The sequence below is a fragment of the Chaetodon trifascialis genome, chromosome 10 (genome assembly GCF_039877785.1).
Source record: "Chaetodon trifascialis isolate fChaTrf1 chromosome 10, fChaTrf1.hap1, whole genome shotgun sequence".
In the NCBI taxonomy this organism is placed as follows: Eukaryota; Metazoa; Chordata; class Actinopteri; order Chaetodontiformes; family Chaetodontidae; genus Chaetodon; species Chaetodon trifascialis.
Genome location: NC_092065.1, coordinates 19,328,209 through 19,340,331, shown reverse-complemented (window position 1 = coordinate 19,340,331; position 12,123 = coordinate 19,328,209). Strand labels below are relative to the sequence as shown.

General features: G+C 41.2%; 1 protein-coding gene across 6 annotated transcripts in view; it reads right to left on the bottom strand.

The window, feature by feature from the left end:
* ppp6r3 (protein phosphatase 6, regulatory subunit 3) overlaps positions 1 to 11,835 on the bottom strand; it is a 29,091-nt gene extending 17,256 nt beyond the window's left edge. For 4 of the 6 annotated variants that reach the window (XM_070971507.1, XM_070971505.1, XM_070971504.1 and 1 more), the window contains exons 1-8: positions 11,630 to 11,835; positions 7,342 to 7,486; positions 6,967 to 7,200; positions 3,966 to 4,152; positions 1,468 to 1,605; positions 867 to 932; positions 608 to 720; positions 159 to 272 (exon numbers count right to left, since the gene is read on the bottom strand). In XM_070971507.1, the coding sequence (XP_070827608.1) occupies positions 159 to 272; positions 608 to 720; positions 867 to 932; positions 1,468 to 1,605; positions 3,966 to 4,152; positions 6,967 to 7,193 (845 nt within the window). In that variant the 5' untranslated portion in view covers positions 7,194 to 7,200; positions 7,342 to 7,486; positions 11,630 to 11,835. The remainder of the gene's footprint in view (positions 1 to 158; positions 273 to 607; positions 721 to 866; positions 933 to 1,467; positions 1,606 to 3,965; positions 4,153 to 6,966; positions 7,201 to 7,341; positions 7,487 to 11,629) is intronic. The other 2 variants (XM_070971508.1, XM_070971509.1) reach the window with 1 other exon arrangement.
* Between the last annotated feature and the right edge of the window lie 288 nt (positions 11,836 to 12,123).

Below are 12,123 nucleotides of genomic sequence, written 5' to 3'. Positions count from 1 at the left end.
CAGATCTGATTCAAAACATGTGTTGTTTGGTGAATTCAGGATGTGTTGCAGTGCTTAATAATTTATAACAGCCGTCTTTGGCTATGATATGAACAGCACAATGCTCATCTTCTTCTACTGTATATCCAATATCAACTTAAAATATCAAGAGGACATACGCTGGTCTCCTTGTCTCAAACAATGTGAGGAGGATCTGGATAACACTGACAATTGCAGATTCATTCTTCTCCTTGTCGAATATATTAGACAGCAGCTGTTCCACCGTCTCCTGCCTGAGGAGAACAGACATAAAGATGAGGGCAAAGCAAGCTTCAAAGTCGTTTGCCAGATCTGCCAGGGAACGCTCACTTTAAATAGGCAAATATAACAATAGCCATTGTTAGACAAATGTATTGTTACACTGTAGAAAATAAAATAAACAAAAGCAAAAATGGTGAGCAAATAAAAGCTAAATGACTGATCACAGGTAGACTAATTAGGATCTCAGGAATATTTAATAAGCTTAAATAGCTTAGGAGTTAACAGAGTCAAAACAGTATGGAACTGCACCAGGTCTGACCTGCGCAGGGCTAACTGTAAGACTTCTTGTACATAAACATGTGCATACTTTTCAAGCGTGGCCAGAAGTGGGTCGGGCTCTGAGCAGCCCTGGACCTGGAACATTTGGTCTCTGCTCAGTCTGATGATCTCACACAGTGACTGGGAGGCATTGGAGTGTCTCTGTGTAAACAAAGGTAGACAAAAAGGGAAAATAAGACAATTAACCATAAACTGAAGGGAAAAACAAGGTCAGTACTCGTAGTTTGTAACAGACACACATATTCTGTGGGAAACACTGGTGAAGGGTGTGTGTGTGAAAAACTCACATCCTCATCTTGAGAAGGTTGCACCATGTCCACCAGTCTCTGAATCACCTTCTCCTCGTTCAGCCACTTTAAGGGGGCAGAGAACAGAGATGGTCCGGAAAACACAAAACATCAGGAGGAAAACCAAGAGAACAAGACTTTCAATTTATGCTGCAGGTGGGAAGATTCTGTGTATTAAATAAAGACTACAAAATTATTACAAAAGTTTATTCTGACTTATTTTCTGGCTTATGTGTGCGTGCCCCAAATAAGAAGCAATAACCCCGTAACAAATCCACAAATTTGAGATTCTAGTCGCTTTAAAAATACCAGGTATTGTTTTTCCATTCTGAAAATTAGAATCAAAGGCCAATGACAGCTAAACACCTGTTTAACTTGTCCAAGTAGAAAGGCTACATGGTGACGTGTCAGTGAAGAATAAGCAGCATGAAATTTCGTACAGCATACTCTCAATGCTAATTGTCCTCAACAAACGTTTACTGTGTAACTTAACTACAGCGAGCAACACTGGAACTGTTGGTATATTCTTGTGGGTTGTGATGGTCTAATCTAAATTGCTTGAAAGTATTTCATCAAGTGATAGTGTTGCCCCACTACCCACGTTGAGAACGTCCTGTCGTAGCTGTTGTGGTTCGATGCAGGTGAGCATTCTGAGCAGCAGGTCCATGATTGCAGATGTCCCGATGTGTTTAATCATCAAGTCTACAAAGTCCTCCCGCTTCCGCAGAAAATCCACTATCTATGAACATAGACAAACAAACAATACACAATCAGGAAAGAGGATAAACTAAAATATTCTGTTAGACACTGTTAGTCTGTTAGAAGACATAGAAAACATTCAGACCATGTCACCTGATTACTAGTGATTACTATGTTTGGGCACTGACCCCTAAGGATGGTGCCACAGATGGCTGCCTCAGTGTGTTGGTGCGCATTGTTTTCTCTGGTTTGTAAATTCAGTTTTCTGCTGTGATACCTTTCACCAGAGAAGAGCCCAAGAACATGGAATCTCCACCAACATGGACTCTGCACACCATTACTGGGAATATTTCTTTCCAGTGTGTGTTCACTGTGTAACAACCTGGATGAACTTCAGCTGATGGGGAAAAACAGAGGCTTTTTTTTTTTTTCCTTAAATTTTATGCTTCACAGAGACATGGCTGTGTGGATCGATACCAGACCTTGCGCTCCAGCTGGAAGGCTTCCAACCCTTCTGAGCGGACTGTGACACAGAACTTTGCAACAAAACAAAAGTTGATTTGGACTCATTTAAGTGGAAACGGAGACAGGTTTACGGAGACGGAGTCAAAGTGCAGGTTTAGCAAGGTGGAGAGAGGAGCTAAACGACTATGCTCTGAAAAACTTCCATGGAGGCAAGGTTTCTGCTATTATTGGGGTCCCCACCTGGCCCAAAAAAATTCTGATGCCAAAAACACAAAATGGCCATTCTCATGTTTCACTGAGAGCAGGATTAACCCCTCCACATACACAGGGAGTCAAGAACATGTGAGACAGGTGAAGTGAAGATGTTGTTGGTACTGGTTATGAACAGGCTATGTACTGATGATTGTGTCCGAAGTAACTTGTTAAATTTGTAAAATCAGTCTTAATGGGGAGATGAACTGGTGAAGGTGTTGGACAGGGAAGGACAAATGGAGGTGCTAATACCCAGGTCAGCAGACTGAGGCGAAGCCATGGACAAAGAAGAAGCAGCAGCAGCAACAGTAGTACCGGAAGAAGAACCAGAAGAAGCAGAAGCAAAAGAAGAAGTTTCTGATGGCCATGTGTGAGATGTCAAAAATCAATCACGTGGATGAGACGGCATTGTATGCTGCATGTTCGCAGTCAGCATCCGAGTACCTAAGTTGTCAATAAAACCCACAGTGAGCTCCACAGGTGGACTGCAGCCATGTGTAAAGACTGAGAAGTCTGCTGAAGCAGCCAGTATGGCAGCCTGCTGCGGGGATGGGACCACAAATAAACACATTTTCCACAATGCTTTAAGGTGAAAATGACCCTGAAAAACAGGAAGCCATCTCAGCTGGAATCTCTCAGTGTCCGAGGCAACAATATTTGCTACTTTATCCTGCCCGACAGTCTCCCATTGGACACCTTGCTGGTTGACATTGAGCCAAAGATCAAGTCCAAGAAGAGGGAAGCAGTGGCTGGACGAGGCAGAGGACGAGGACGTGGCAGAGGAAGGGGACGAGGTTGCAGCGGCCCGTGGAGATGATCACCAGGCTGCACATTTGCTGGCCATTGCCCCACTGTTAGTACAGGGTTTTTTTTTTTTCCCTTTTGTCAGGGGAAAAATTTTGTGAATTTCCATGGGTTTTTGTCCAAGTTACCAGGTCGTTAAGTTACTTCCTGTAGTAGCTGAAGAAGTTCAACCCGCCAAAGACTTTGACAGTGCACTTTGACAGAGTCCATCCTCACCTCCTCCATCAACACCTGCTACAATGCAACCACTGCCAAAGACAGAACTGCAGGAGGCAGACTGCAGCACATCATCTGCTCCGCTGAGAAGGTAATCGGTTGCAATCTGCCATCCCTCAAAGACCTGTACTCCTCCAAGACCCTGAGGCGTCCAAGAAAGATTGTGGCTGATCCCTCCCACCCCAGACACAGTCTGAGAGACTGCCCTCCGGCAGTAGGCTGCAGTCCACCAGGGACAAAACCTCACGCTATTAAAACATTTTCTTCAAGAATGCCCAGGAACTCCCCCAACAGTGATGCCAGTGGGGTTCCCCCCACATTACATTATATTGCGTTATATGTTTTGCACATTCCTGTATAAAACTGCACAGCTCTTTCATTTAAAATGTAAATATTGTACATATTTTTTCATGTTATGGTCAATTTTCTATTGATGCTTCTCGACTTCAGTGCTTTCTCCCATTTTTATTTAGATTTTCTCATACCATGTTTATCGTTATGCACCGATATCAAACGGCAAGTTTTGTGTATGTGAAAACCTACTTGGAAATAAACCTGATTCTGATTCTAATCCTGATTCTGTTTTCGGAAAAAAAAAAATCACATCAGATGACAAATGACTATTCTGTTCTCAGATACAACATGCTCTTCTCGCCCACTTACCTGTTCAGGCTTGCGTCCTATAAGAATGGACAGGACCTTGGAGAAGAAGCTGGCCAGAAGCGGGTTGAGAGGAGGCTCATTCTGGAGGAAGCCATATAGTTTCATCAGCAGTTTCTCATCTTCTCCAAGTCTGTCATTGATCTGGCTCACATCTGACGTAAGCAGCTCACATGATATGTTGGGATACCTGGAACAGAACAAAAGCTGATCCTTAGATTTTTCCAACGCATCAGTTACAATACTGTGACATAATGTTTACACGTCACACAGGACGAGCAGCCACTACTTAGATTCTTCATGATGGAACAAGAGATATCAAACAGTCTAACTACAGTGATAAACTGCTGGGAGAAACAAGAAGAAAGTGAAAATTGGCACAGACCTTTAAAGTTACATTTCATGTTATGAGACTTTGATGGATCTGATCAGCTTTGGACGCTCAATAAAATGTTGCGAACTGCCTTGTTCTTCAAATACACTTGTGAAATAAAAGAAGGCTCCAAAAAGGCTTGAAAGAGTTTACTATTGATTTATGTGAGAGTGGGTAAAAGAACTGCGGACAGAAAAGCTTGGCAGGATGCCTTCACAGTTTAATTAAAAAGGAAAAAGAAAAAAACCCACAAAAGTGTCAAATATAAAGTTACCCATACCAAGAGGACCATGAATTTCTCATTCATCAATGCAGTGCATTATAAAAATGACTTTATCAGAACATCATTCAAATAGCCTGTTTCACTTAATTGTTAATGTGAACAGCTTCCTGATGCGTCACATTGCAGACACGGTGTTTGTAGATAGTGAGTGTAAGTGTGTGTGAAAGAGAAGTGATGGGGGAGGGAAATGTTGTCATTCTGTGCCCTCTTTTAGTTGATCAGCTCTTATTAACATACTCTTAAGCTACAAATAAGTCATTCAGAGAGCAGTCAGAACACAGGACAGCTGGATGCTCTGTTCAATTGGTGTAAGGAACTTTTCCAAGTGCCACGGGACCGTTGCAGGAACCAGGAAATGTACCTGAATTTCAACCAGAGGTATCAGGGTATAAATCAATTTCTTCTGCTGTAGCTCCCAGACTCCCTAAAATGTCCCTGCTCTGGGACTAATACTTTCCAGGCCCATGAACTGCTGTGGCACAATTTGCAGAGCTGAATGTCACTCACACAACACTCAGTGGCACTGGTGTCAATATTAAGCTAGGAGTGGACGTTATTTGAAGGTAAAAAAGTCATACATGCTTTGGTTTCCTGGCAAAAGAGAGGCAAAGATGAGAGAGCAGGTAGCAATTAAAGACAGCAAAGGAAGTGAACAAAAGATAAAACTTAATTTGCCATTTGTTCCATCGTGGTTATGCTGAATACCATAACACTCTCACGACATAGTCTATTTTGAAGACAGTTGTTTTCGAAATTTCAGTCTAAATTTCCACCTCTGCATGTCTCTTTTGCATCCATTCATGACATCCAGTCACATTACAGTAAATGCAGAGGACAACATGATGCATGTCATTTCCTTGTGTTAAAATTGCAGTGTTTTCTCATCTGTAATTAGTGCACTTTGCAATTTTCATAGTTCCATACTCACAAAACCAGAGATTCTGTTGTCCAGTAATTAACATTTTTTCCCCATGAAAATCTGCTGAAGTCCAAAATGTTTAAGTCTCTCTGATCGTAATGCCCAGTCAAAATAATTCCCAAGATAGATGTGAAAATATTCTGGCTCTACACACTGTTATCACTGCTCATCTGATGTCCATCCTCTCTCTCGCTTCTCCCCCCATTTGGTGAATTAAGAGTTTATTTCAAACCAGAGTTGGTAGCGATTGGTTGAACAGTGAAAGATGAAGATTTTGGTGGTTTTGTTTCTGACATGTTTGAATGAAGTGTATTTCACCATGATAAAATTACTGTTTCTTTGAATGGAGTCTGGTGGCTTTGGCAAGAGTGATAACAGTTGTTTCTGGTAAATCAAAACAGACCTGACTCTTCAACAAAAAGGACTATCTCCGTAGGGATCCTTTCCAGAATGTTCTCAGACACTTCGAATAACTACCTGAGCCAGTGGCAACAACAAACACTTTTAGTGAACGTACATTCATGGTGCGCAAAGGTCTGGAGGGATTGCCTTGCTGCTCGTTGCTCACTAATCACCGAAAAAAATGCTACATTTGTTTGTCCGGGACATTGAAATCTTCCAGGACGTGTCGGCTGGCACCAACTTTCACTCATTGCAAAATAAAATGTGGGTCAAGCGGCAACAAGCAAATAACTCAACAAACTAGCATAGGAGATTACTTGTTATTTTGAACTGTGTAGGTCTGTAGGTCTTTTTTCACGTTTATGTTGAAATAACATACGAGTAGTATGTCTCTCCTATTGGTTTTCCCCTCTTGTAATATAAGGCACAAAAATAGATATTTGAATGATTCGAACCTATGTGGAGTTTTTTTAGAAGGAATAATCGGAAGTCATTTTTGGTCAAATTCGAACAGGCAAAAATGGCTATCACTCCCAGCTAACACTTTCAAGCATTCTGTGATTGTCAAAAAGCTTTTACTGATGCATGAGTCTAAAAATGAAAAGTTTTATACTATGTAATCTAACTGCAAGATATGCTGCCCTCAAAGGAAATGCCCTCCGTTTTACTCCATTTTCTGCGAGCTTGTATACCCCTTAACTGCACATGTGCCCATAATGGCTAAATTAAGTGTTGCAATACAGCAAAGAGACCATTGAGCCAGTAGCAGTATTACTTTCACTTTCAGTCACACTTGTTGTTGCTCTGCGTAACAATATTGACGTCATTATGTTAGCAAGTTAGAATACTGCCATTATCACAATGACCTTTTCTTTACCATATCAAAAATTATATCACTATCATGAAAAATATGATGGCACACCCCTACTGTCTGTATATGTTTACCCAATAGTAAAACTTTCTTGAAAGGAAACAAGTCAGGTCCTTCATTTTGATCCCTCTTATCATCTGCACAATGTTCTCTTACTTGTATTTAACCTTCTCTTCAACATCAATATTGGGTTCCTGTGTGATGAAGGTGACCAGGTCCTCCATGCATTGTGGTCTCAGCAGGAAGTCAACCAGTTTGTGGTTCTGGGCCTTGCACTCCTGCAGGACATCATCCTCATCCATCACCTCCATCAGCGTCACATCCTCCTTCTCTAACAGCGTGTCAATGTGGGATGTGGTGTGGAGGTCAAATTTCCAAAACATGTTGGCTCTAAAAAAAATTTGTGCAAACATCACCAACATGTGGCATTAAAATCAATACAATATCACGTCTTCCATCAGAGGTTATTAGAATATAATAGATGCCTATGGTTAACTGGGAGATCATTTAACAGATTTTTCTTCTTCCTACCTGTGAGTATGTTGGAGTCCAGACGACGGAGCTCAGGTTATAAAGAGGCGTGTTCTAGTCTTTGGGAGTTGTGGCCCATTCCAGGCTACAGCGGTGATGGACAGACTGACAAACAGCACACATACAGCAGTTCAACAGCACACACCTGTAAGGTGGACACAGAAATGGACGGAGACATGTCATTAAAGGAATGTTCCACTGCGTTTCATATGAATATCATAGCAAACCATTTGCAGATGCAAATTCTGCGGGACAACAGTCAACTACACTACAAGAAACACAGCAGTCCCAGCGCTGAATAGACAAGATGCATCGGTGAATATATAACCAAAGACTTAGGGACGTTTTCAGTGATAGATTTAAGAGGTTAGTAAACACGTTGGAGCCAAAGTATAAAATTGCATCAAAGCTACACCTTTGTCACAGTGATACGAGCTCTGTACCAAGAGGCAAAGCCTATAGTGACACAGAGCCTCAAAGAAGCAGAGTGCATCTCACCCACTACTTCGGTGGACTTGACGAGCTACTCAGAGATAGATTACAGTCACAGCTCGTGTTATGGCCAGCGAATGGGAAATGAAAAGTTCTGTCCTACAGACACAGCCTCTTCTCGAATCACACACAGGACTCAACATAGCTGAGGTTTTGAAAGCTTCTGTTTTAGAGTGGGAGCTTGACAAGAAGAATAACAATAACGTTACAGACAATGCATGAAATATGGACATAGCAGTGAGAGAGGCTGGACTGTCGCCACACATGACGTGTTTTGGACACACTTTAAACCTCGCTTCACAAGCGGGTTTAAACGTAGGCCGTGCCAGTCATCTGCTTAATCAAGTGAGGAGGTGCAGCAGTGTTTTTTCCCCCGCAGTTCAACTACCACAGCTGAGCTGACCACCAGACTGTTAAACCTGCCAGTACATACACTGATCATGGATGTAGTCATCCGATGGAACGGCTCTTTTAATTATTTTATTAAAAAAAAACTGTTACTGACTACAGCGCTGTGCTTGTTTTGAACTCGTAGATGGTTCAATCATTCAAAGACAATTCATGCCAATTTTTTGCACATGCTTAGGCCATGGCTGGCTACTTTTATTTTTTTCATGAATAGAAAATGCTGTATAAATTAATTCATTAATAAAGGGTATTTTTTCAAGTTATTTTTCTTTCTTTGTTTTTTTAAATATTGCAATAAATATTGTATCATGGCCTTATTATTGAGGTATTATCGTACAGTGGGTCTTTGTTATCATTACATCCCTAGTGTCGTATCAGCTGCAGCTAAAAGTCAAAGCAACAAAATGTGTGCCACTGTCTAAACAGTTTTTGACTGGAAATGCTTGGAATTATTAATCAAATTAAAAAAAATATATAGAATACTTCTTTCTGCTCATGTTTCTCACCATGATACAGGGATGTATGAGGAAAGAGATGCAGCTTTCAGCATCTTTTGAAATATATTCAGTGACACCACCAAGCCATGTAGATCTGAAATTGCAAGTAATATAAGGACATGGTCATAAGGTTTTAAAAAATTGTGTGCTCTTTTAAGGATCATCTCAATGATGTTCAACCTCTACAGGTAATCAGTACACCAAAACAACCCTGATGAAACTATTCTGTATATGGAGCAGGCCCTCTACCTGAGTTAGAAACGATATTAACCAATATTCAGAAACATTTGAATTGCTTTACTCTTTCTTCCATGTATACTAGGGTTGGGCAATTCGACAAATAAATATGCTATCATGACTGGTTGAGGTTGATTTGTTTGGGCCAATTTCTGCCTTTTATTTTGCTAATTTAATGGTGACCTCTTGAGAGCTGCTGCTCAGTAACACACTTGTATTCAGCAAACTAACCCAACAGCCCAAAGAGGCCAGTAACTGCAGAGTGGAGTAACAGGGAAAACAACATGCAGAACCAGAATATTTTCACATCTAACTCTGTGAACTAAGGGTTTATGTCAACCAAACCAGAGTTGGTGATGGTGCAGTGGAAACATTAACCAAGATAATTTTGCTGGCTTTCATGTTATTTCTGTCAAGATTTAATTAAGAATTTTTTACAACGAGTTAACACGGCAATTATGCTCATCACACCTGTGCCAATATATTGGGCTGACGGTGTCTGAGTGGAAAATCTGAATTTATTACCCACAGTGTGTACTGTATACAATGTGCAGGTGCGTGGTCTGCGGCTGTATTATGCAGGGGGAAAATCTAATCAGACACTACTGGTTATAGCAAGCATGAGAACTTGATAATGCCCTGGTTAAGGAGGAGGGGAAAGGACCTTGCTGTCAAAAATAGTACTTAGATTATGACAATGTTTTCCAGCTGCAAGCAGCAATACAACACACTAAGCATGGATTCTTTAGATTAAGAGTCAACAATTAGAGTTAGGGATAAATTTCTACTGGAAACACGTGGATTCTTGGCCATGTACATGCTTAATGAGGTTTCCAGTGGGCAGTTTTACAAGCGTGTATGTAAACAGAAGGGAATATAGGGTAGGTAACGCAATATGATAAGTGCCAGCGCAAATGCACCAACATTAAAACAATCGCTTCAGTCTGCAGCCTCAGATAACAAATATTTTAATTTTTAAATTAGGTAGTGACAGAGCAGAAGAAAAATCTGATTACTTACCACTTCCAGCTAAATGCAGATTGTATACCAACCAGGTTGTTACAATGTGTGTAAACCAATTCTCAGATTTTCAGCCTGAAACAGATTTCTATGATTTGCTGTGGACAGCTTATATGCATAAGGAAGGAAAGTGTGCACTGGTGCATTAATTACAATCCTACTAATTTTGAATAAGAATGAGATGATACCAAGAGACTGCAGCAAATATGTTCAATAAACACAACAAATTCTAGTCACCGTGTGCTCAAACCTTCTTCAAATAGAAAAATGTGGCTAGTTGTTATGATCACATCAAGTCCAGTGCATCTGTCCTGCCTCTGCTTTAGGATGTGTTCTTCTTGTTATTTGTATTGGCTCAGTAACAGCTGGCCACCACTGCCCAAAGTACTGCAACTATAAAATACATCCTTAATCGTACAAAGTCTTGAGACTTCAAATCAAGGAACAGAATTTATCTCTATTTATCTCTCTCAGGATGAAACCTTAATTAGCCCATGAATACAAAAATCTACCTGTGCAACATATATCAAAGGTCAAATGCCATAAAATGCTCAAGGCAAACAAGCCGAACTCCAGGAAAACAAACTTTATAGCTTTAATAGCTTCACAGTGACTGACTGAATGCCCCAGCTCACCAGCCACTGTCACGAGACCCAAACAAAATCGATCTAAATTAGACACTAACGAGCTACTGACGGTTAAAATGAATCTGATTGCTCACTAAGTTCCCAACCCAAGTAGTTTGCGCATGTCCAAGTAAAAAGACAACAGCGTTTTACTTGCTTAAATCAACAGAGGTGCTGCAGCCTATAACGTTACACAGAGAATTATACGATTCGTTTCACTTGCTAATTCCGAGCCGACAGACTGAGCCTGCTGAAGACGCAGTTTTGTCCCAGATTGCAGAAGTAACAGCAGATTTCGACCATTAACTTTGTTATACTGACGTTCGCTTCCAGCTATCCACCGATCGCACGCAAAGTCAACGTTCCTGAAAAAGACATTATGGCCTTGCAATGTACAACTGGTTAAACCGAACAACGTCAGAAATATCTTTAGCGCTAGTTTCAGTGAAACACGGGTTGAAACACCAGACAAACAGTATCAGATAATTCAAGCTATTATTTGTCTTATGTAAGGTAGCGGTGACTAACGTTATTTGCTGTGGAAATCCTACGTTTACAGTAACGTCAGACGATTTACATACCAGGGCCCAAAACAGACTGCTAACGCAACAGACACCGGCTCAGGCAAACTGGCTACCGTCACTAGCTATCGTTAGCTATTGTTAGCTAACCTGGCCACCTAAAATCAGGATCAAACTAACTTTACGTTGGTAACTAACGTTACGTCAAGTTAGCCAGTATGGGTGAGTTATGAGACTAACCTTAATTAGCTAACAAGTTGGCCAACTAAATATCGCTATGGCTTCACAGTCCCTTATAACACTGCTCTGCAACGTTAACGTTACCCATGTCCTAGCTAGAGGTACACCAAGAGTGTCTGACAGCACAGTGTTAAGATGGCCAAGTATGCTTCTTGCTAGCCAGCTAACGTTAGCCGGCTATCTGAAGACTGCTGGCTAATCGTCTCTTCAGCACCAACCTAGTGCATGGGCTGGCAAGTGTACCTACCGATAGACAACGGTAAACAGCGAGTCTCCAGCATGTAGTTTATTTTGCCATTAGTCCCAGGCCTTAATAAAACGAACACGGAGATTACACGAAATTTCGCTAAGGAAAATAAAGCGTTTAAAACTGGTCCTGACAGGCGCGAAAAGGTAGATCATCGGAGGGCACTTTTCAAGATGGCGGTTCCGTCAACTTCAGCGACCCCTTCCCCCACTACAGCTACAGCGTATGTCACTCATACGGTCACAGCAAAACTATTGGTTGGAATCCCATCCCTCAAACCAGGCTTTGAGGTTTTATTGGCTACGAAGCTTGCCAGTTCATGGAGTTCTCTGATCGAAGTAAAAATATTCTGTCGCCCGGAATACCGGAGTTTGCACTATTGTGTTGATTTATGTGCGGTTAGGAAAACTCGTTTTGCTCACAGAAGAAGCTAAAAAAGTTTTTCCGTTTGTACCATTTGTTATATAGTCACATTTCGTTGAAAATCGGTTAAT